The following is a 25,857-nucleotide window of genomic DNA, read 5'->3' on the forward strand; positions in this document are numbered from 1 at the left end:
CAGAAGTGGAGACTTAAAGCAGGACCCATTTTGAATGTCATTACTGTAGGCAGTGGCTTAACCTGCTGCACCACAGCACTGGCCTGTGTCTATTTTTCTTAAAAGTTGTTCAGCAACCAGACTGGATTCACCAGTTGAAGGCCATGGCCTTGACCTCACCTAAGGAGGTCTTTCCAACTTCCTGCCACGTACGCTCCATGTTTCACAAGTGGAAGAACATGGCCTGGACCTTACCTAAGGAGTCCTTTTCATCTCCCTGCCATATATACTCCATGTTTCAGATTTCACGTCACCTGGGCCAGGCTTTTGGCACAGCAGTTGATCTGCTGCTTGGGACATCCCCATTCTCTATCACAGCACCTGGGTTTGAGTCTTGTCCCCATTTTTTGGGACATCTCCATCCCGTATCAGAGTACCTGGGTTTGAGTCTTGGCTGCATCCCTACTCCAGCTTCCTGCTAATGTTCATTTTGCATTCTAGGAAGCAGCAGGTGATGGCTCAACTATTTGGGTTCCTGCCACTAATGTGGAAGACCTGGACTGAGTTCTAGGATCCTAGCTTCAGACTGGGCCAGCCCCAACTGTTCCAGAAATGTGGTAAATGAACCAGTACATTTAAGCTGTCTCTCTGCCATTCAAACAAATAAATGTAATTTAAAAAATTTTCATCTCACCTATCAAGTATTATTTTTTAAGATTTATTTATCTGAAAGGCAGTTAGAGAGAGGCAGAGGCAGAGATATAAAGTCTTCCATCCACGGGTTCACTCCCCAAATGGCCTCTATGGCAGCCGGAGCTGGGCTGATCTGAAGCCAGGAGCCAGGAGGTCCCTCTGGGTCTCCCACACGAGTGCAAAGGCGCAAGGACTTGTGCCATCTTCTACTGCTTTCCCAGGCCATAACAGAGAGCTGGAACGGAAGCGGAGCAGCTGAGACTCAAACCAGTGCCCACATGGGATGTCAGAGCTGCAGGCAGCGGCTTTACCTGCTACGCCAGAGCATCAGACCTTCAAATATTTCTTACTGATCTCTTAGAAGAACATTTCTAAGATGCTTCCCATCCAATCACCAGACAAGTGATGCTACTCACAGACAGCTTCTGGTGGTGCCAAAAGTACCCAGCCAGCCAGGAGCCTTCAGTCCTAACTCTTGTCTTCAAGTAAAGAAAACTCAACTTATGTTTTAGACATGTCCAAAAAGCCTACAGATTCACTCCAAGTTAAACCCATCATGAAAGAGCTAAGAGCTCCAGAAGACAGCCCTTCTCTAATCTAGTGTCAACAGGAAGGCCTTGACTTTGAAGGTTTTTAACAAGACTCATTTTTCTGCCTTAGGTTTAGCCCAACTTTGTCTTTTTTCTTTGAGGCTTGGCCTTGGCTACTTCTGAACTGGGTCTAAAGACTACAGAACTTTTAAGAGAAGCTTTCCACAAGGAATTTGTCTAACGCTTTCTCCTTGTTAAATAAATCCTTACTTTAGACCCATCTTTCAACACAAGAAGATGATAAAAACTGTTCCATCAGAAAAGCCTGGCTTAAGGTTGCTACTAGAACACGTGCATGGCACAGAGTAAGCACTGTGAGAACCACCGACTGCCCTGTTAGTCTGTGCAGGGAGCTACAGTAAAATACCCCAGCTTACTTCTCAGAGTTCTAGAGGCTGCAAGCCCACAATCAGGTCTCTCGGCAGCCCCACTGTCTAGTGTACGCAGATGTTCCATACAGTGACCTTGCTGCTGTGAGAGTGAGTGAAGGGTCAAACCAGCTGTCTGGAGTCAATTCTGTGACTCACCGCCCTGGCCCTCCGGAGACTCACTCCTAACACCATCACCTGGAGGGCACAATTTCTGTGTGTGAATTTCGAGGGGCCATAAACATTCAGATCACAATACTCCCCTACCTCCCTGAAGCTTCTGGTATCATTCTTCAGGCTCAATTATCAGGTGGGGGACTGCCAATACCTGGCAGTTGCTCTTCTAACCCTGGCAACAGGAATGTGGGAAAGTTATGACTGCGACACAATTTCTTAAATGCTGGATCTGCTTCCAGGCCCCACACCAATGGGGAGGTGCTGACCAGTGCTTTTCCTGAGGAACTCATGCAATGTTTGCAGAGCTGGAGGTAAAATACTGAGACCTACAGTACAGTTTTGGGGGCACAGAGACACATGCCTCACATCTGGTGGTCAATGTCCCTGCACTGCTGTACTCTGTTGGTACAATCTCAGCTGCTTATCCTGAGCTGCACCACAGACATCGCCTGCCACTTGGACCCAGCTCTGTCACCTTCAGAGAGGACATCTTGCAAATACATACCTGTTCCATTTGTTGAGCCACGCTCACCTAGGCATGCACATCTAGGCCAGCTGTGGTCCACTAATAGCTCTCAATAGGGGAATGATCTGAGGAAATAACATGACCAGCAAGTGAAGTTACACACAATCGGAGAGTTCAAAGCCATCAAAATGAGACCGCTTCTCTGAACGTGCTCACTCCTGTGAGTACGGCAACTTGCGCTGGGTCCCGTGGAGTCACACAGCTCAGATTTCAGTCATGCAGCAAAGACATGTGCGGGGCTCCCACCAGCAGGCACGATGCCCCAGTTCCAGCTGTGTCAGGAGGAATTCGCCAGGCTGCACCAGAATGAAGTAACAGTGTATTTCCACTAGCCTTTGAAGGCCATTCAGCAGTCATAAAATTGCACAAGGTATTACAGTGAGGCTAAAAGTGTTAGTATACATAGAACCAGCAGTAATACTTGTAAGAATGGAAGTTATAGCCTTCAAAGATTCATCTCGAATGCACTAAACAGTGCACACTGGCAAAGAAAACCTAAGAATAAACGCTAACGGAGTTCATGCAATTCCAATCTAGGTAAAATATCACCGAAGACATCTCAGACCTCATTTCTGAGCTCAATTTTCCCAATAATTCCCCAAAGAAAGTTTTTGGCCTAATCTACTATAATTCTATTTTGCTTATTTTCTCACTTTGACTGATCAATGATTTCTGTTTAAACTTTTATATAGTACTCTTTAAATTATAAATGATTCAGATACATTTATGGTTTTGTGCATATCTGCTTAGCAACTAACTTGATTCTAGAAATTGGATTTTACTAGCAAGACAGAAAGAATGTTTAGTAGAAAAAAGCAGTGAAGTGGGAGCCAAGAGGCGTATAGTAAAACTGCTTACTTTTTAAGAATGAGCTCTGTGTGTAACTTAAGTGTATCAGCCTAATTACGGAGCCCTGAGGAAAGCACGTTTTTCCTCGAATATGTTCTCTCCCTTTTGTTCAGGAAGGAGCAGGCCAAAAGGCAAGTTCCAAGTGTTAATATATGGGTAAAACAGCAAGGCAGTGCAGTGGTATGGTGGGTAAAGCTGCCACCTGCCACACTGGCATCCCATAAGGGCACCGGTTTGTGACCTGGCTGCTTCACTTCCAATCCATCTCCCTCTTACTGGCCTGGGAAAAGCAGAAGATGGCCCAAGTATTTGGGTCCCTGCCACTGAAATGGAAGACCCAGAAGTTGTTCTTGGCTCCTGGCATAACCCTGGCCCAGCCCTGGCCATTGCAGTCATCTGTGGAGTGAATCAGTACATAGAAGATCTGTCTCTTCCTCTCTTTTTACCTCTTTTAAATAAATAAATGAATCCTAAAGATAGCTAAAACAGGAAGGGTGATAATCTCCCATCCCCCAACATGCACAGAGTTGTGGTCTGAATAATGATTATGTATATAAGAATATAACTACTCAAAGAAGGGCAAGGAAATAATGAACACATTACCTGTAGCCACTGGGCACTGAACAATCTGGAATTTGTAGACTAGGGTTCAACTAGTTGGGTTCTTTTTATTTAAGGCTCATGCTGAACTGGTGTCTGAAGGACCATCTTAAATACAAATCACACACTGGGGCCACAGATGAGCCATAGTGGGCCGATATGGCTAACGGGATCCCCACACATAGTTGTTATGGAAGCAAAGCCCAGGTCAGTTCTCAGAAACTGCAGCAAACCTAGCACAGTAGAATGTGCAAGGTGGATGGGGACAGCAGTGGGACTGGCCATGTCACAGGAGACCTCATGGGTGCCACCTACCAACACAGCACACAAGGCTCCTCACCAAATGGTGACATAAGCATGTGTGTCCCCAGCCAGTTATTGAAGAATTATGCGTGAAACCTTTTAATTCCTCACCCACACACTGTCAACAGAGGGCAAACCAAAAAAAAAAAAAAAAAAAAAAAAAAAAAGTCCGATACATTCCATCTGATTTTTTTCTTTAAGAATCTATTGTACAGTTCTTTAGAAAGAAGTGTACTTGTTGTAATTCCTTCAAGTTGATGAACTAACGTGGCATTCTTCAGCCACATTTTCAGAGGCCAGTACTCAAGTAAAAAACAACATCAGAGGATCATCTAAACTTCCTGCAGCCACATCTTCACACAGCTTTCACTTTGGGTCACTGCAAGGCTCTTTAAGATGCCTGTGCCTTCTGAGATGGTCTCCATGGGAAAACGCCTTGCTTCCCAGGGCTCACGGACTCTTTGAACCCCATTAAGTAGACCACGAGTGGACCCTCTAATCTTGTGGGAATGTTATTTTATTTTTTTAATAATGTGATCATTGTTGCTCCCCTAAACTATTTATTCCTTCCAATTGTGTATGAAGTATGTATCTTTTTAACCCATAAAACTGTGAGTCTTTAAGGAATCTTTTTTTTTTTTTTTTTTTTTTTTTTTTAACAGGGAGAGGGGGAGACAGACAATGCCAGCCCTGGGGGAATATACTGTTATTTTCAGAAGTCTCTTTACAAGCCAACACTGAGGGCAGGGATGGGTAGGAAGAAGGCATTCTGCGATGGGCACGGATCACGTCGCCTTACAAAGCTGTGTCCACAGGACTGCTGGTTAGAATTCCCCTGTACATAACGCAGGAAGTCTCAGGAATTTACAAGTGGCAATGGCTGAATCTCCATTCCGATTCTACGAATGGTTTGTGATGTTTTCAGAGAAAAACAAAAGCTAAATAAAGTCCATTATTAAGTCAATACTACTAGCATCTATAGTTAAGAAGGAAAAACCATATATATTTTCATGAAACCCAATTATTACACAGCTTTGCAATTCAGCTTAATTCCTATTTTATTGTTTTGCCAACAAGACTATCAATTCCTTAAACTTTACAGCTAGTCAAGAATTAAATCTGGATTAAAGATGGAATTAATTTGTCTTTGGGGTTTAATTTTTTTTAATTCATAGCAAACTACAATGTCAAGAGTCAATGTACCAAAAAATTGAAACAAAATCAAAATTCATTAAAAATAATTTCTATTTGTTTGCTCAGTAGTATATTTTTTACATTCATTGAACACTCCCTTGCTTTTCTCATAATTAAAAAGTTAATTATTGAAATGATATTTATGGACCTGAGTTTTCAAAGAATGTGATTTAAATGCTTCTTACTAACATTATAGCACTTTGAGTAATGCTAATCCCAGAACTGCTCCTAACACTAACGTGAGGCTGTTTTGCGCACACACACACACACACACACACACACATATATATATATAGATAGATAGATTTTAAAGATTTATTTATTTATTTGAAAGGCAGAGTTAGAGAGACGTGTTATATCTGCTGGTTCACTCCCCAAATGACTGCAATGGCCAGAACTGGGCTGATCCGAAGCTAGGAGCCAGGAGCTTCTTCCAGGTCTCCAGGTGGGTGCAAAGGCCCAAGCATTTGGGGCCACCTTCTACTGCTTTCCCAGGACATAGCAGAAAGCTGGATCAGAAGTGGAGCAGCCTGGTCTCAAACCTGCACCCATATGGGATACAGGCACTACAGGTGGCGGCTTTACCTACTAAGCCATAGTGCCAGTCCCCAAAATTATATTTAATTGCACCTATTCTAAGAAGAATTTTGAATTTGTCTTTGTGTTAGATAGCTTGCTTAAGTAATACAGATTAAGAACCTTATTGTCTGAATGTTTCATCAACACCCTTTAAAAGCAGCAGGTAAGGGGGCCGGTGCTGTGGCATAGCTAGTAAAGCCGCTGCCTGCAGTGCCGGCACCCAATATGGACAACAGTTCGAGTCCCGGCTGCTCCACTTCCGGTTCAGCTCTTTGCTATGGCCTGAGAAAGCAGCAGAAGATGGCCTTGGGCCCCTGCACCCCTGTGGGAGACCCAGAAGAAGCTCCTGGCTCCTGGCTTTGGATCAGCGCAGGTCCGGCCGTTGCGGCCAACTGGGGAGTGAACCAGTGGGTTGAAGGCCTCTCTCTCTCTCTCTCTGCCTCTCCTTCTCCCTCTGTGTAACTCTTTCAAATAAACAAATAAATCTTTAAAAAAAAAAAAAAAAGAGCAGGTAAGAAACACCTTCTACTGAAGTGCAACTCCCTCGGGGCAAGTCATACCCCTCCCCCACCTCTTCCCCAGGGTAAGCACTCAGTAAATATTCACTCAGTGATGTAGTAATCTGCAGTGACAAAAATAAACAGTTGCGTGATGCTTTCCTACAGTTCTGAGAAGTCATTAACTACTATAAACAAAGTATTAAAATATTATAAACTGTATAATGTGCAGTTTGGGTACCACTTTTCAGTGATCAAACAGATGAAACGAACAAATGTAGTACATTAAACCAATAACAATTTTAAAAAGGATTAGATAAATGACCTAAACAACAAATGATGCCACTGCCAAAAGCACATTTGAAACTGCTTTTCCATGGTGTAGTATTATAATTGCCTAAAATTTAATTTCAATTATTAACTTATTTAAGAATGCCTTTTAATCGAAAAATATTACATTTAAAAATAAATCATAGTGGACTGATGTACAAAGCATGACCTTTATCATCTAGGAAAAAGAAACTTAAAAAAAATTCTCCAAAGCTTATCAAACCCTTATGGGTCAAATCATTCAGAAATCTGTCAATTTCAGAGAGCATCTGCATTAAAATTACCTTAATCTGCAGAATATAAACTATTTCCTCACTTTTAAACACATTTTGCTCACACTTTCTAGAAATGCCATCAGAATGGAAAAGCCTCATTTATGAATTAATATTGTTATGAAATTTAGCCCACATGAAAAAGTGCAGGGAGAGGAGGCCAGGGGTTTAGCAGGCCCTGCCGGGCTCCCTCCAGCTTACCTACAGCCTTATGGCCCTATATTCCTCTAATCAGTTTTTTCTATCATGATCAGACAAAGGAGGACACTTTTTCCTGGTCTGTAGCAGCACCTTTGTTCTTAACACCACCTTTAAAGAAATATATTAACTTCAATAGCTCATTCAACCAAGCAAACCAGTCTTTTAGAGTACCCTAAAAGCCAAAAATTTCTCTAGTTGACATACCACTTCCTTAATTAACCTATTTCAGCTGTTGTAACCACATATCTGACATGCTTTATTTGAACCTGGGGACAGTTTTTATAGTGAGGGGATTTTTAATTTATCACCACTTCTTGACTAAGCAACGCTTAAACTAAGAGACAAAGATCCACATAACAGAAACCTCTAGCGGCAGTTTGCAGCTACTATTAGAAACCATGCTGCACGTTCTCATCCCACACACTTGCTGTAATTTCTCATCGTAACAAGAAACTGTACAAACTGAGTTTCAACAATTTTCACAGTTATTGGTAATTTTGTGGGAACACTTTCCATTAGTCTTAAAAAACTAGTAACTACATTTTATATCCTATCACTAGTTGGAGGTTAACTACTGTGAAACTGTCAGCAAGTAGCTAACATTTCTTCCCTAGGATTCACCTGCTCTATGCCGCCCACTACAGGAAATGCAACATGGCCCTGAGAAAGGCAGCACGATGCACTAGGGTTCCTTCAGTTTAATCCCCTATACACATTCTCCGCCTAGCTGGGTACTACAACATGGTATTCTTGCAAGGGATACACAATGATTGGTGACCAAATTTACCAGATATCAAGGAGGATATTAGTAGAAACAGATAGGACTAGAAACTGTATCTTGGTGATCTACACAGGGCAGAGCAGCAACCCGGTGTGGTGTGGCAGGGGACAGGCATGGAGCCCGGTGACTGAAGCACAGCCTCACATTAGACAGGAAATGCCAGAGGCAAAAAATTAACAAACAAAATACCTCTCAACAGAGAAATCAGGCAAACACACATGATTGCTACAACTGGAAAACAACATTCAAAATCAATCAATGGTATAATGAGTATTTGTTTCCTCAGGTGAATCCTGTCTTCCCTTAAACCTTTACATTAATCTTACATGCAAATACCAGTAATAGCTTTCTTTTGTCTTACATTTTTCTCATCAAGGGGAAGCTGAACGGTATAGTGACTCAACAGACACCAAGTATGTTTAGGTTTCTACTATTTCTAGCATACACCAAGTATTAAGAAATGTTATCGATCATACAAATTAAGATTCCGTTTTGAAGACAACAGCCCCTTCTGCAGAAAAATAATTTTTAAAGTCAATTCTTACACCTCATATTTTTGAAAAAGATCTCAAAATCACTCTCAGCCTTTAGCTTTGATAGTTGCTTTGAACAGCAAAGCACTCGGGACATATGCATGTGAGAATCCCTCGGACAGTTCTGTACATGCGTGAGTTCCTACACACATACAGTCCACACTCCTGTCCATGTATGTGAGTCCACATACATGCACAGTGCAGACCCTGCATTCCTGTCCAGACACACGCACTCCTGTCCACGCGTGCTAGGTCCTCCTCCACACACGGGCACACTCTGTTGGCCAAGCATGTTGGGTTCCCAGACCCACACAATCCTGTTCTGTACATACACACATACATAAAACACTCAAGCACCGCTGCCCGTGCATGTCTGGTCCCCCTCCGTGTGTGCGCACACACACACAGGCACTCCTGTCCATGCTTGTTGGGTCCCCCTCCCTACACAGAAACACATTCAAACAACCGGTCAAGCATGCTGGGGACGGAGACAAACACAGCAAACACAATCGGTCAAGCATGCTGGGGACACACACACACACACAGAGCAAACACACAATCGGTCAAGCATGCTGGGGACACACACACACACACACCCACAGCAAACACAATCGGTCAAGCACGCTGGGGACGGGGACACACACAGAGTAAACACACAATCGGTCAAGCACGCTGGGGACACACACACACACACACACACACAGAGCAAACATACAGCCGGTCGAGCACGCTGGGGACGGGGACACACACACACAGCAAACACAATCGGTCAAGCATGATGGGGACACACACACACACACAGAGCAAACATACAGCCGGTCAAGCACGCTGGGGACGGGGACACACACACACACAGAGCAAACACACAACCGGTCAAGCACGCTGGGGACACACACACACACATACAACCGGTCAAGCACGCTGGGGACACACACACACACAAAATCGGTCAAGCACGCTGGGGACAGACAGACACACACACACAGAGCAAACACACTATCAGTCAAGCACGCTGGGGACAGACACACAGAGCAAACACACAACCGCTCAAGCACGCTGGGGACACACACACACACACACAATCAGTCAAGCACGCTGGGGACGGACGCACACACAGCAAACACACAACCGGTCAAGCACGCCGGGGACACACACACACACACCCGGTCAAGCACGCCGGGGACAGACACACACACACACACACCCGGTCAAGCACGCCGGGGACAGACACACACACACACACACACACACCCGGTCAAGCACGCCGGGGACAGACACACACAGAGCAAACACACACCCGGTCAAGCACGCTGGGGACAGACACACACACACACACACCCGGTCAAGCACGCCGGGGACACACACACACGCAGCAGACGGGGCCGCCGGCGCTCCTCCCTCGCAGAGGCGCGCAGACAGCAGGTCCGCCGCCTCAGCTCACCCGAGACACCGCCGAGGCCGCGTTCCGGCGCCCGGTGCCTCGGCCCACCTCGGGGCCCGCGCGGCGTCCAGGGGCCTCCGGCCAGTCCCGCGGAGCCCCGCGCCGTCCCCTCGCGGGCGCGCGGGCAGCCGGCGGAGGCCGCGCCGCCTCCCGGGAAAGGCCGAGCGAGGAAGGTGGCCCCGCGCGCTGCCGGCGCCGCCTGACCGCGCCCGCCGAGGAGCTGCACGGTGACAGAGCGCTCGCCGCCCACAAAATGGGGCCGAGGCGGCCGCCGCCTCCGCGCGCGCCGCCATTTTGTGAGGCAGGCGCCGCGAGTGTGTAATGGTCGCAGGGAACGACCCCCCCAGGGAATCCCCGGCGCGGACGGTTACGTAAGGGGCCGTGCGCAAGTGCGGCGCCGAGGGAATCCGCGCGAGCCGGGCCCGCGCCTCTGCGGCCCACTTCGCCACCGCCCCTCAGCGGCCGCCCGGCTCCCGCCGCCGCCCGGCCCCGCCCCCGCCGGCTGCGAGCGCTCACTGGCCCGCGCGTGGAAGGAGCCTGCTCGCCACGGCCTCGCCCCGACCCCTCAGACTCAGACTTTACTTGGGCACTCAGTCCGTTCCCTCGAGGGAGCCCCGCAGGCGCGCGGGTCCGCATTACGTAATTTTCACGCCGGCGGCCCGGAGCCCGAGAGGGCCGCGAGGGCTGTGTGTGCCTAACCACTCGACACGCTCGGCCCGGTGTCCGTGTGTGCGGGCGCCGTCCCGGTCCCGGTCCCGCTCCGCGCCCGCCTGCGCAGCTCGGACCTCCGCGCAAGCCCCGGGCGCGCGCCGGCGGCCTCGGCGAGGGCGGCCGGGGGGCTGCGGCCACCCCGGCCGTGGGGCTCCTCTGGGCTGGCGTTCGTCCGCGCGTGGTGCGCGGAGGACGCGGCCGGTCACCCGGGCCCCTGCAGCCCTGGCGCAGAGCGGCGAGGGGCCGGCCGGCCGGCAGCCAACGGGGCGGCTGCGGCGAGCGCGGGGCCGGGCGCGCGGACGTCGCCTCCGCCCCTAACCCCGGAACAGCCGGTAGTGGCCGTTTCGCCGCGCCGCCCCCCTTCCGCCGGCTTTGTGTGCGTGCGAAATGTGCGGCACATTGCAGATGAACCCTAAGCCCGGCGAGCCGAGCCTATTGTTCCCCGCGAGGAGCCGCCGGGCCGCGAGCAGCCGGGCGCAGTGCCGCGGCCGGCCCTCGGGGGGCGCTGTGCGGCGGCGGCCGGGCCGTGGCGGCGGCGCGGCGGCGGCGGCAGAGGGAGGCCGGCGGGCGGCGGGCGGCAGGCGGCAGGGCGGCGCGCAGCGGCTCGGCGGCCGCCGGTGCCTGTGCCCGGGGACGCCCCGGCCGCGCGGCCTGGGCCGCGCGTGAATGTGTGCGGGGGCCCCGCGGAGCGGCGGCCGGAACCCACGCGGTCAGCCCGCTCTCCACAAACCACCACACAGACCTCCCCTCCCCGCCCCGGCCCCGCCTGCCCCGGCCCCGCCGCCGCCGCCGAGGCCGCTGGAACTCGCGGGCCCGCGGCCGCCCTGTCCCTCGCCGCCGGCGCGGCCGCCCTCGCCTCCCGTCGGCCGCTCGCGCCCCGGCAGCGGCACCATGTTGGATCGCGTCCCCGGGCCGAGCCGCCTGCGCCGGCGGCGCTGAGGCGGGCGGGAGCCGGGCCGCGGGGACCGAGGCGGGCGAGGGGTGGGGGCCGCGCTCGCCTCGCGGCTCCGCGCGGCCCCGGCAGCCGCTGCCCCTCTAGTTTGGCTCCCATTTCTTTAAACTTTTTTCGAAACCCCCCTGCCTCCCTCGCCGCGCTGCCCCGGCCTCCCGCGCCCTCCCTCCCCTCCTCCTCCTCCCCCTCCCTCCCTCCCTCCTGCGCCGCCGCCGCCGCCGCCGCCGCCGCCGCCGCCGCCGGCCCATGACCGAGCCCCGCCGCCGCCGCCGCCGAGGAATGGGCTCCGGGCTGTGGTAGGAGCGCGGGGCGCGGGGGGCGCTTCTCGGCAGCCATCGGGGCGTCTGGAGGCCGCCTTTGAGGGAGCCATGGCAAACTCGACGGGGAAGGCGCCTCCGGACGAGCGGAGAAAGGGGCTGGCTTTCCTGGACGAGCTGCGGCAGTTCCACCACAGCCGAGGGTGAGCGCAGGACGGCTCGGGCGGCGGCGGCGGCGGGCGGCGGGCGGCGGCGGCGGGCGGCGGGCGGGCGGCTGACAAGTGCGGGCTCCCTCCCCGCAGGTCGCCGTTTCGGAAGATCCCTGCGGTGGGCGGCAAGGAGCTGGATCTCCACAGCCTCTACACCAGAGTCACTACTTTGGGCGGCTTCGCGAAGGTGAGTGGAAGTTTTAATTCGTATCTCCCTCTCGCCGGCCTCCTCCGAAAAGTCGCCTTTGACCCCGGGTGGGCGCCGGGCGCCGGGGGCGGCCGGGGGCAGGGGCGCGGGCGCGGCGGCGGCGGCTGTTTCGGCCTGCTGGCTCGCGCGGCGGCGGAGCGCGGCCCGCGGCGGCCCGCGCCCGGCCCGGTGCGGGCGGCCGGCGGCCCGGGCGGTGCGGGGGGCGGGCGGGTGCGGGGGGCGCCGGCCGCCGCCCCCTCCCTCGCCCGCCGAGCCCGCCGCGCCGCGCCGCCGGTCCCCGCGCAGCCCCGCCGCCGCCGCCTTCGCCGCCGCCGCGCCGCCCGGGCGGAGACGGACTCGGGAGCAGTTTGGTGCAACTCAAAATTAGCGCGGGCAGGTTTAGCATCGATAATCGGCCGCGAAATGGTCCCGGCGGCCGGGGCTCGGCGCGGCCCCGCCGCCTGCGGATCGCACGGCTAACAAAAGAAAGCAGGACCTGTCTCCAAATAGCCATCTTAGGCTTCAAGGCAGGCGGCGGAGTAGGCCGCAAAGAAGGGCCTACGGAGGCGGCGGAGCCGCGGGAGCACGGCGCCCGCCCCCGGCCCGGCCCCGCGCGCCCCGGCCCCTTTGAACTTTTCTTTTTTCGTGGAAACGGACCGCGTAGAGGTTTAAAAGGGGGCGACAGAGGGACTTTGCGATTGGTTATTGTCCGGGCTTCAAAAACAAAACAGACCCACCGCTCCCCCCCCCCCCCCCAACAAAACAAGCCTTGCTGGACCTGGGGCTCGCCGGGCCCGTTCGCCGGCGGCCCGCGCCCCGCGCCCCCGGAGCCCCCGCGCCCCCGAGCCCCGCGCCCTGCCCCGCGCCGGGGGCGGCCGAGCCCCCCGGCGTGCACCGTCTGACGCCTGTGCCTGTGCCTGTGCCCTCGCAGGTTTCTGAGAAGAACCAGTGGGGAGAGATTGTGGAAGAGTTCAACTTTCCCAGAAGTTGCTCGAACGCTGCCTTTGCTCTGAAACAGTATTACTTGCGGTGAGTAGGAGCGGCTGTGCTCGGGCTTGGAGGTGCGTTTCGGCAGACAAAAAAGCCGGTCTTGCACGCCGAGCAGGTCTTCGGTCTGAGGACCATTGGCGACCCTTGGAGAGAGGCTGTAGGAAGCAGAAGTTGCCCTGGCCCAGGTTAAGGCCCCTTGAGGTTGCCTGCACCCTACCTGGGTATAAACACTCTGCTGTGACATTGTTATTGATTGCCTGGTATCCACCGGGGATGCCTAGCATAGGAGTTCGGATAGTTAGTGAAACTTTGTAACCTTTGGGACAATTTCTTCTGGTTTGAAACTCCTTCAGCTTCTTAAATTCCGATTTTCAGAATTGAAAAAAAGAAAAGAAAACTTACTGAATGGAAGCCTGTCGCCGGATAGTTTTTCAGGAGAATATTTCTCCGAAGGGAAACCATGTCGCACTTTGGATGATCAGGATTGTTCTGGAGTTATTTTTTGTTGGAATTTCCTCAGCAGTCGTATCATCAGGAAAATGGGAATACTGGGAACCACATAGTGTGATCTAGATTTTCTTCGATTGCCTTGCTCTTCCGTGACTGCCTATTTGACAGTAAATTTTTTATTCAGTATGTGTGCAATACAGTCTAGATAAAAATGTTTCTGATTTCACCGTTCTGCCAATCAATTTTTCGCCAGGGGTAGTTTTCCTCTAGTAACTTACAATGAGGTCCATTTTTGTATTTCGTATTGGCTTACCTACAGAGGTGGTTGTGATTGAAGCTCAAATGTTCTTTCCATTTGTTATATTTTACTGGTTTTGTGAAAGGGATGGCCACCTTTTGCAGTACAACTTCTGTATAATTTGAGTTTTGCCTTTATTGTTGCTTCAGATGCACTCAGGAGTTGGACTGTATTGTCCGCAGCGTTCTGAGGCAGGGAATACAGTAATTGCACAGGTGTGCTTTCTGTTGGCTGTCCTAGGTTGACTTCGGGCTTGAAGCTGGAGGAAGAGTTGATAGAACTTTGTGGAGTAGTTCTTGAGTTACACAGGAAGTCTGGGGGATATTAAGTATGGTAGTTGTTGTCTCTTGTATCTGTGGTGGCTTGTGTGTCAGAATACATTGAAAATAAAGGTCTAAATCAGCAAAACAAAGTGAACTCAAAGCAGCTGATTTAGTAATGGAGAGAGAAATAGAGAATTCATATATATGCTGATATTCACTTGTTCATGTCCACTTAACAATATTTAGAGAGACATGTTGATACTTGTTATGGCTTTATGGTGATCATGGTTTGAACCATTTGGAATTTGGAGTGTTTAAAATACGTGTTTTAAAGTTGTAGTGGTCTGGTAGATTCTTTGGTTAATTGAAATTTAAGATCCAAAGAGTATTGTGTGTATATGTATGGTTCCTGAGATGTGTATTTTTCCAAAGAATTTACATACATATTAGCATAACCAGTTCATCTTTTCCTAAAAGTTAACCATAAATAATGTTTTTCCATTTGTCATTTCTATCTTGGGATCATACCATCCATTAATCATAGATACTATTTTTAACTATATCGTTGCATTGTTGTTTGTGTTTAGATTGTTCTCAGATCAATTTGGGTTAAATGCCCTTATTAGAAGCTGTGTTTTGAATTATGTCCTTAGCTAAACTTGCTTTTCCTCCATATGCCACTCTCCAGGTTTGTTTTTGTAGGGTTGTAGCTAGGCTACTAGGAAAAAGAGTTGAAGCTTTTGTGTTGGAAAATAAGACCATGTGAAGATTTGCATGGCTTGTCAAGAAATACAAAAGAAATAACGCTGGTCAGAAATGGGGTACTACCCACCTTGAAAGACTTCTTCCCCAGCGGTGTGATATTGCACAGTTGGGGGATATGCATTGTGCTGAGAAGTCTTCACTGGCAGGCAGGATACCAAGCTTTAACAGCAGTTACTTAACCAGAAGAGTGCCTCTTCTTAGGAAGACATAGTGATCAAAAGACTTGATAAGTTACCTCTTTGCAACAGCAAATTGAGTATCATGGCTTCTGATGAGCCAAGTAACACAGTGTGTTTTTAAATCACAGGTGGAGTAACTTATAATCTGAACTGCTCTTTCATTTGACTTGTCCTAAGACTGTCATTATATGTTAGTCTTCCTTTACTCTAGAAGTTTAATATTTGCTCACATTTTCCTGTAGTCTTACTATTATATTAATACTGTTAGCCTAGTGTTTGTGATATATCTGCATAATACTGTAGACATTTAAATAAGGACGAGCAGACTAGTATGTTCTCCATGTATATGTTCTAACAGCTTTCTGTTTTTTTTTTTTTTTTTTTTTTTTTTTTTTTTTTTTTTTTTTTAAGGATTTATTTTTTTTCTTATGTGAAATAGTTGGGAGGAAAGAAAGGGAGAGAGAGAGAGAGAGAGATTCTGTCCACTGGTTCACTCCCCAGATGGCCCCAGCAGTCAGGACTGGACTGGTTTCCCAGGTGTATCACTCGGGAGCTGAATCAGAAGTAGAGCATCCTGGACTGGACTCCATGCTCATATAGGGTACTGGCGGGTGTCCCAAATGGCAGCTTAACTTGCTGCGCCACACTGCCAGCCCTAGTTTTCTGCTCTTTTTGATATCGACAGTTATTAATGTAGAGAATTGAGTTTGATGATCTGCCAGAAGTTAGCTTGACCATGTCAAGCATACATTTTTTAAAAAAAATATTTTATTTATTTATTTTGAGAGCTAGAGTTAGAGAGAGAAAGACAGAGACTAAGGTTTTCCATCTGCTGGTTCACTCCCCATATGGCCACAACAGCCGGACCTGGGCTGATCAGGAGCCAGGAGCTTCTTCTGGGTCTCCCATGTGGGTGCAGGGGCCCAAGCACTTCGGCCATCTTCTGCTGCTTTCCCAGGCCATAGCAGTGAGCTGGATCGGAAGAGGAGTGTCCAGGACGTATGCCCATATGGATGCCGGCGATGGTAGGCGGAGGCTTAACTCAGTATGCCGCAGTGCCAGCTCCTACATATTTTTTAGGTTGTGGATTGTCTACAAAACTTTTTTAAAATCTCTAATTGAAAATGTAGTTGATTATTTGCTTTGAAATTGGTATTTCAAACTATGATGTTTATCTGCTTTATTGTCATTTAGTTCCTTTCTCGTCACATGTACCTCAGTGGGTTCTACAAATGTTTGTTATTAGAATATCCCTATGAGCGTGATGGGGTAAGATATAATTTCCCACATTTTGTGGATGGAGAAATTAAAATGACTTTAGGGGTAATCATTAATTGTACAAAAAAGTTGTCCACGACATGTTCAGTAATGTTTAATCAGTTGATTATGAGTTCAATTTATTACACATGATTTTAAGAAATTAAAACAATTAGAAATTACATGTGGCTGTATTTATGCCCTAGGATATCTGCATCCTATGTGATCCACATTTACTCAATGGTTTTTTACTTCTGCCGATTTGGTGCTAAGATTGGGGGACAGTTTGCTGCTCTTAGTTTAAGAATTTGAAGTTTTGGTATGAAGATTTAGGTAAAAATTTCAGATACTTAGTGGGAAAATGTTTCCCTTCACTGACACGCATAGTACAATGATGGTCAAAGTTAACTTGATATTTCCTTTGTATAACTTGATGTTTTTGGCAAGGTGGTGAAATACCTTGGACCCTCAAGCTGTATGGTACAAAAGTATATGTTAGTGGTTTTCTGGCACTGAAATGTAATAGTAAATGATTACTGTTATTATTATTTTTTTAATGGACCTACTGTTAGTGTAGTCAGAAACCTGTTGGGCAGAGTTGCACTCAACAAAGCGAATTTTCAATTGTGTTGTGATTTTACTTTTTTTTCTTGGTGGTGAAGGCCTCCTTTAAATAATACTAGTCGGGTGATTTTATACTTAGCAGTTGGGCAGAGAGAGTGCACGCATGTGCTGTGTATGTGTAGTTAGTGGGCACCGTGTAGAGCAGTTGTTTTGAGACAAAGTCTTTTATGAGTTACTTGAGGTTAAGTGAAGAGATTCTTCAAAATTGAGATACATCAGTAAGTAAAGTAGTACAATGAGTGTGTTAATGAAACAGCTGAATAGGAAAATAAGTGTAAAATGAACACTGAGAGAGAAACTGGGTCTGAATATTATTTTATAAACTGTATTCTCTGTGTAGAACAAAGCCTGGTTTTGATATTTTCTGATATTGTGTTAGATTTTTAATGGATGTGCAGACTAGTTGAAAGGATGAGTAGAAAGTAAAGACAGTTGAAAAGACTGATGGTAAAAGTCCAGCCAGGTTAATGTTGTGTCTTACAAGCCGTAGTTTCCACAGCTTAAACTTGCCCCAAGTAGAAATCAATCTAATGCTTTCCAAGATGGCTAGTTCACTGAGGTTACAGGTTTCCTGAGGATACAAACTGAGAACTTGGCAACTGCCAAAATGTTTATATGCTTTTTTGCATTTGAATTTTCTGCCTTAGTTCTTAGCTGCAAGTTTCTATTTGTGAACAGAAGCACTCTTCTGTAAATTCTGTGTCTGCTGTGTGGTAGTGTTTTCATAGCTGATTATGTGTGGAATCCGCTCTGATGTCTTTGATGGGAAAGGATGTCACTACTATAGATCTTATATATTTTCCAACTGAGGAAAATTAGAAATTGGAAAACAAAGGACAAATATTTTAATTCCTTGGAATTTAAGTACATTAGTTAATGAACAGGTACTCAATACATGTTTTTAGGTACAATACTTAATGAGGGTTTTTTGTTTTGTGAAGACTGCTTAGTGGACGCTTTCTGGGCCAAGGAAAGTTTAATCATAGCAGGACTTTTATCTAAATTGGGAATTATAGGACCAGTGTGCAGAGCAGAGTAGGGGTGGGGGGATTCTCACTGCTGCTGCTGCTTTGATTTCCCACTGCCTTCATCACTACACTCTTTGGTATTCAGAGTCAATTAGATTAGAAATTCCCATTTTGTACTTTCATGAAACACTGGATTTCCTGAAATGTTGTTAGATTTCCTTGAAAAAGCCCAAATGAATTTGAGCAATACAGCTAAACTTGGGTTACTTTATTACAAGACTTCTTAGAGACTTCGTTAATGCGCATGTGGATCTCCAGATAATTTAGGGAAATGTGATTTTAATACCTCTCTTTGTAGCCAATGATGTAGACTTTTCCTTAATACTCTCCTAGAGGTATACAGTGTGAAAAAATTCATGTTGGATAAACACATCTGAGTTCTTTGGAGCACACTTTGGAAAACTGAGCTAGAAGAAGTAAGGGTTAAACAAGAAATTTTATTTTTATTTTTATTTTTTTAGAAAAATTTTAAATAGGAAAAATAATGAGGAAAATGATGAGTGGCAATTATATGTATATTTGTAGAGCAACATATAAATACAGATGTAAATAATTTTTATTTGCATGTCTTTGTCAACAACTGCAAAATTATGTGCATAATACTTGTTGGATAGTTGTTCCAGCACGGTGACATGAGGAGTGTCTGGTGCTCACGACAGGAAAAGAAAGATGAACTGCCGCAGTGTATGTGGTCGCAGAAGAAAGGCGAGCCTGTGAGAGAAGCGAGTACCTTCACTGGTCCAGAGGGGAAACGGAGGCCGTTGTAGGTCCTGACGCTGTTTTTTTCTGCTGCTTCAACTGTAATGTGACACAAGACAAACAACAGAAAACATAGGACCATGACAAAGAATAATAAGTCTCAGGCAGTGGTTTGTTTATTGGCATGATATTGTTTACAACAAAAGAATTTACAGTTCATTTTATTTAATGTTTGGTCTTAAGATTCTTATTTGAACCAGCAGCCTCACTCTTGTCTCTTACACTAAGTAGATGGTTTCATTTTTTGAGCATAATATTTTTTTAGAAAGTTTGTTTTTTAAAGTTTGTCTAAATCAGTCTCTCAAGAGAATTGTGGCAGAATCATTTATCAGATTGTGTTGTAAAATAGTAATTGTTTTTGTTGAAATACGATGATAGTCCTAAAATTTTGTATTTATTTCAGTTCTGTGACTTTAAAAACTGAAGATTCATATCATGAATTTTGGTATTTGGGAGAAAACTATATAGATGTAGCTGTTGGTCTAAGGACCACACTTTACTGGAGTTAAAAATGAAGATGTTAAGAATGATAAATTCTCTTCAGTTGTCTAATGGTTGGACATTGCAAGCATAATAAATATGAAAAGCAAAACTATTGGCTTTTGAATTTAAATATTTAACACAGTTCAGTTACAGTAGAGCCAAAGAAATAGGCATATTGGTTCAGTTTATTCATGAATGCACAGAAATGCATGTGTGATGACCAGTCATAAAATGTACTAATACATTCATGTAGGAAATAAAACTGTTGAGATACCTGTAATAAAAAGGTGGTTTAGAGCACACTGTCACTCGCATTATCTCTGAGTTTCATTAAGTTTCCCAAGAATTGTGCTTTAAACGTAGCCTAGCGTCCATGTGTCTGTCTGAAGACATGACGAGATTTCACCTGTGCTTGGGAACTTTTCTGTGTGTGTGTGTGTGTGTGTGTGTGTGTGTGTTATGTCATGTCTCAGTCAGTATTGCCGGACCGCACAACTGCCTCTGAGCTGCAGTACCACTTCATGTTACCCAGGTAGAGTACGTCGTTGATGGGTTGGCTCTTTTACTTCTGAAGTCTCTTGAACGGTTCCCTTTTCCTTTTCCCATCATGGCATCGATTTGTTAGAAGTAATGGGGTCATTTGCTACTTAGAATGTCCCAAATTCTGGGTTCAGTTGATCCTTCTAGTGTTAATTCATTTGTGCCTCTATCCCTTGTTATTTAATTCCTGGAAACTGATAGCTTTAAAACTTGATAACATTCTAATTCAGTGTTTTAGGCATACTTAATAGATACTGCTGAGCTCTTCGTCATGTCACGATTCATACATTGTTTAGTTGGCACCTTTTAGTGATGCTTGCGTTGGTTTTGGTTTTAGTTACTAATAGTCTGAAAATCCACAGAAAAAGCATTTGAAAAGAGTGTTCCAGGTGATTCTTAGGCTCACTGAAGTTAGAGAGCAGGTGGTCTGAGAATTAGAATGAAAACTGTAGGGGCCAGTGCTGTGGCATAGTGGGTAAAGTGCCGCCTGCAGTGCTGGCATCCCATGTGGGCGCCGGTTCGAGTCCGGTTCGAGTCCGGCTGTTCCACTTCCCATGCATCTCTCTGCTGTGGCCTGGGAAAGCAGGGGAAGATGACCCAAGTCATCTTTCCCCTGCACCTGCGTAGGAGACCTGGAGGAGGTTCCTGGCTCCTCACTTCGGATCAGCTCAGCTCCTGCTATTTTGGCCAATAGGAGAGTAAACCAGCAGATGGAAGACCTCTCTCTCTCTCTCTCTCTCTAACTTTGACTTTCAAATAAATCTTAAAAAAAAAAAAAAAAGAAACCAATGTAGTTGTTGAGGTAACTGGTGTAACATTAGCATCAGTGTGTTGGCTAGGGTGATATGTGCTCTAGAGACTTCTGCTCCAGCTGCACCTGTCATCTCCAGACAGAGGCTGGACACACCCTGTACTTCACCTCTGGACTCCAGAGTTGCACTTCAGCTAAGAAAACGGGGTAGCTACCAAATTCTGACCTTTCCTAAGTATAGTTACAGAATTTGGGTTTTAAAAAATTAGTTAAAAATAAATTCTCTTTCAGTTTATTCATAATTGGAGAATTTCCTTAATGTGAGATTTCACAGTATTCTTCCCAAATGGAATGGCATTTAAAACAATTTTTCTGAATACTTTTTCTCTCTTTAACAAGAAGCTGAAATCGGGAATAGAGCTGGGACGCATACTCAGGCACTGCAATGTGGGATGCGGGCGTCTCAAACAGCATTTGTAACTGCTTTACAAATGCCCTCCCCATGCCATGGTGCTTCGTTTTCATTAAAGACTTATTTATTTGAAAGGCAGAGTTATGGGGGGGGGGGGTTAGAAAGAGAGAGAGATATCTTCATTGGCTAGTTCGCTGTCCAAATGGTCTCAGTGGCTGAGACCCAAGCCAGGAGCTTCTTCTGGGTCTACCACATGGTTGGAAGGGGCCCAAGCACTTGGGCCATCCATCTTCTGCTGCTTTCCAAGGTGTAATTAGGAGGGAGTTGGTTCAGAAGTAGAGCAGCTGGCATCACAGGAAGCCACTTAACTGCTGCACCACGTACCAATCCCCAGCACTTGTTCTGTTTATGAAGATGTTGTTGGTGTATTCCAGTATTGCTTAGGAGAGCTAACTTGTATGAATTTCTTTAAAAATAATAATATTATTTATTTTGTTTAATGAACATCAGACAAACATTATTAGCAGTTTTGCTTAATATACAGTCTTTATTTTTCAAAGCATTTTTATTTGTGAGATTTTTAAATTTTTTTATTTCACATTAAAGAAGAAATAAATACTGTTATTTAATCTTTGAAAAATAACAATTAAAAAAATTTCTCTATACTGGTTGAGCTGTTTTCTTCCAGGGTACACATGTGGTATCTCTTTTTAAAAAATGGCTTCAGGTTATATCCAACTATATATACTCATATATATGTGTGTGTCAGAGTTAAAGAGAGGGAGAGACAGGTAGATCTTCCATACACTGGCTAACTCCCCAAATGGCTGCTGTGGCTGGACCTGGGCCTATCCGAAGCCAGGAACCAGGAGCTTCTGCCGGGTCTCCCACGCAGGTGCGGGGACCCAAGCAATTGGGCCATCTTCCATTGCTTTCCCAGGCCATAGCAGAGAACTGGATTGGCAGAGGAGCAGCCAGGACACGAACTGGTGTCCATATGGAATGCTGGCACTGCAGGCGGAGGCTTAACCTACTAAGCCACAGCGCTGGCCCCTATATCCAATTTGTAATCTTCAGTGTGGGCTGTAAGTCCCAGTCAGGAGATGCGTTAGATATTTCCAGACTGTGTTTTCCATTCTCTGCCTTTCCACCTGCTTTAACCTTACCAGGAATTATACATAACCTGTTATCCATAGTTGCTGAGTATCTTTAAGGGATAATCTGTGTTCCAGGTGGATTTAGTGTGTTTCCATTAGTAAACAATTTTTTTCCATTGCTGTACAATGGGGCTAAACTATAAAATCACTTTTTATGAAGCGAACTTCAGAAGGTTGTATAATAATCTGTTATCTGGGTATATGTATATCTTACTGTTAAGTAAGGCAAGTGTCTATAGTTCTGGTCTTTTCTCCTGAGTATTGTGCTTAATAGTGCATCATGGTTAGTTAATATACACAAGATATTTATTATATAAATATAACAAAGATGTCTCATGCTGAAATATTTTGGGGTGAAATTTTATTTCATTCTCCTGCTAGTACAGCAGTCATTTCCAAATATGTGAAATGTTTATAGAAACATACATATACTAGGTAGGAACATTTTTCTTCAACATGGAGCAAAGAGGACACTGAGTGCCCTGTTCAGAGAATACCTAACTTGTACTTTGGAGATTGGGCTGAATTTAAATTTGTCAGTATTAATGCCCAGGTTGGTCACACTTTCTATAATGGTTCATAAATTAAGTGAATCTCTAGTATCCTTGAGCTCAGATCGGACAACTTATGTCTTCCTGAGCAGTAGTTGGTTCCTGACTTACCTGTACTTCGAATGTGCATGCAGCGTTGTTTAGTCTAATCATTTTTGTTGATACCATTTCAGAGTCCAACTTGAATGTCTTAGTCATTTTTCTATATAACTCCACATTGCAGCATAGTATTTCAATCTAATTGTAAAAAAATTCATGTGCTTTTGGGGATAGCACAGTTGAGAGTGAAATGATGACCAGTTTTCTTTCCTAGACTTTTGTTGCTCTGTTTTGTGTGTGTGTTTGCGTGTGTGTGTAAACTTTTGTTTATATTTCATGTAGATCTACCAAGTACTATTTTCCCACATTTTCTATGTATATTTTATATATGATGGTGCATGCATGCCCATGTTTTATTCTACTGTTTAATCATATTGCAGATAAAAAATTCTTTACTCTTATTTATATGAATATGTTACTTTAGAATAAAAACACTGTCTAATGTTAACAAATTCAGGAAACTTAAATTGGATATAGTTGAATTATCTAATATACAAACCTATCCCCGGTTCTTCAGCCTTTCTGTGCCTATTGTGATGTTACCATTTGGAAGAGTAAAGGCCAAATGTAGTATAACATTTGCATTTGTCTGATAGGTTTTTGGGATTAGATTCAGGGTATGCAATTTTGACAAGAGGCAAGTGATGTCATATTGTTCCCTGGACTGCTGATGTTAATTGTGGTTAAGGTGATGTCCTCCTGATTCTTTTTCCTCATGTGATTAAGAAGTAACCTGTGGGGATGTAACTTTGAGATCATGTAACTATGTTGTTTACCATGGACATTTTAGCCAATAACTTTAAATCCTCTTTGGTAATTTTTCCTTCAATCAGTTTTTATTGATATATATACACATATACATATACATATACATATATGTATATATTTAATTATACTTATGTTCTTTCATTCCTTTTACATATATTAATTGACAGTCTACAGAAGGAGAACTTTTTTTTTTTTTTTTGCCAGGCAGAGTGGACAGTGAGAGAGAGAGAGACAGAGAGAAAGGTCTTCCTTTTGCCGTTGGTTCACCCTCCAATGGCTGCCGCGGCCGGCGCACCACGCTGATCCGAAGGCAGGAGCCAAGTGCTTCTCCTGGTCTCCCATGGGGTGCAGGGCCCAAGCACTTGGGCCATCCTCCACTGCCCTCCTGGGCCACAGCAGAGAGCTGGCCTGGAAGAGGGGCAACCGGGACAGAATCCGGTGCCCCGACCGGGACTAGAACCCGGTGTGCTGGCGCCACTAGGTGGAGGATTAGCCTATTGAGCCGCGGTGCCAGCCCAACTATATTCATTCTGTTAGATTTTTACTTTAATGAGTTAAAATATGTTACTGTTACACATTTTGTTTGCTTAAATTTGGCCAGGGAGCTCCTTTCAAGCTTTCTCCTTTGTGTTTTATAGCATGTTCTCTTTATTTTTTAACTCTTCATTGCTTTCTTAATTTCTTATCTGTTTTTAAAATATGTTATTTATTTTTATTCACTTGAAAGGCACAGAGAAAGATATATAGATGGAGATCTTCTTCCCTCTGGTTTACTGCCAAGATTGTTGCATCAGCTGAGGCTGGGCCAAGTAAAGCCAGGAGTCAGGCGTTTAGGGTGGTTTTCCCCCAACGGGTGGCAGGGACCCAAGTGCTCAGTTGTTACCTGCTGCCTCACAGGGTGCACATAAGCAGGAAGCTGAATCGAAAGTGGAATGGGTACTCAACCCCAGGCACCCTGATGTGGGATGTGGGCATCCCAAAGTGTGTCTTAACCTCTGTGTCACGTGTCCACCTCTACTCTTTACTGCTTTTTGACCCCGGGGTCAGAAAACCTTCCAGGGTCAGAAAACCTTCCAGGGTCAAACTGTGTTTTTCATACCAAGCTGTGGAATCGGCTGCTTGAAGAATGGTTTGTAGAAACCAAGATCTGGGTGATAGGTATGCGCTTTATTATTGGGTTATAGTTTCTTCCAGTTTCTTTTTGAAGGAGGAGAGAACTAGGAAATATTTTATGTATTAAAGTTACTGAAGTGGTGTGTAAACACAGTTCCATTCAAGTTCCATCTTGCCTTCTTCCATTTTATGTCTCTTCACCTCGGTGAAAACCCTGGTTCCCTAGAACAGCACACGGACTCTTCTCTCTAGATCTGCAGTGCTTACGGGATGCTCCCCATTGTTACACCCGTATAGCTGCAAACAATAACCTACTAAATGGAGCTGCAGATTTGTTTGCAGGTGTTTTTGTGGTTAGAGTGAAGATACATTGTTAAAGTACCAGGCCCAGAAATTCTCAGTGATTGGGTAATTTTTATGTAGGGCATTCTTGTGGATTACAATAAAGTTTGTGGTTTTTTTTCCATTGGTGTTCACTTTTGTGTTGACCCCCACCCTTGTTCATTGAGTAAGATTGTGAAACCAAGATTTAAGAAAAAGTGCCCTTGGGATCACTGTCTATTTTTCCCTTCTTGTCCACTCTGTTCCTACCTATGCATCTTTCCCTAGTTTCTGATTATTCTGAGAGTGTGTGTGTGTGTGTGTTTAATTCCCCTTCTTAAAATGAAGAAAACAAGGTTTATTTGACAGAGTTACAGAGAGGGAGATACAGAGAGAGATCCATCTTTTGGCGGCTGGTTCATTTGCCTGATGACAACAGACTTTGGGGCTGGGTCGTGCTGAAGCAAGGTCTCCTGCATAGGTGACAGGAGCTCCAGTACTTGGGCCATCTTCCACTGCTTTCCCATGCATATTAGCAGGGAGCTGGCTTGGAAGTGGAGCAGCTGAGACTTGAACCAGTGTCCATTTGGGATTGCAGGCTGGGACTTCAACCTGCTGTATCACAGCTCCAGCCCATTTTGTGTTGTTTTTCCATGTGATCTTTAATACATTTTATTCTAGTTCCAGGAAAAGGTCTTCTATGGTCTTTTATGGAGGTTACATTAAATTTATAAACTGGAGAACTGATATCTTGATACTGAGTTGGTCTATCCAAAAAGTCTTTACATTTCAGCTCTTCCTAAAAATGTTTGTTTGTTTG

At 46.0% G+C, this 25,857-nt stretch overlaps 1 protein-coding gene and 1 long non-coding RNA gene across 14 annotated transcripts in view; one reads left to right on the forward strand and one right to left on the reverse strand.

Annotated features, from left to right (window-relative positions):
- The window catches only part of LOC103348935 (uncharacterized), a 280,781-nt gene extending 268,869 nt beyond the window's left edge, over positions 1-11,912 (reverse strand). For all 11 annotated transcript variants that reach the window (XR_016213685.1, XR_016213683.1, XR_016213680.1 and 8 more), the window contains exon 1: positions 9,914-11,912. This is a non-coding gene — a long non-coding RNA (uncharacterized LOC103348935). The remainder of the gene's footprint in view (positions 1-9,913) is intronic.
- ARID2 (AT-rich interaction domain 2) overlaps positions 11,795-25,857 on the forward strand; it is a 148,235-nt gene continuing 134,172 nt past the window's right edge. For all 3 annotated transcript variants that reach the window (XR_016213678.1, XM_051850994.3, XM_089304801.1), the window contains exons 1-3: positions 11,795-12,036; positions 12,136-12,229; positions 13,161-13,258. Coding sequence is in view for 2 of the 3 variants with exons in the window: in XM_051850994.3 (XP_051706954.1) it covers positions 11,945-12,036; positions 12,136-12,229; positions 13,161-13,258 (284 nt within the window). In the remaining variant the exon portion in view is untranslated. The remainder of the gene's footprint in view (positions 12,037-12,135; positions 12,230-13,160; positions 13,259-25,857) is intronic.

The sequence above is a fragment of the Oryctolagus cuniculus genome, chromosome 9, assembly GCF_051225735.1.
Source record: "Oryctolagus cuniculus isolate XC-2025 breed Fujian yellow rabbit chromosome 9, ASM5122573v1, whole genome shotgun sequence".
Lineage (NCBI taxonomy): Eukaryota > Metazoa > Chordata > Mammalia > Lagomorpha > Leporidae > Oryctolagus > Oryctolagus cuniculus.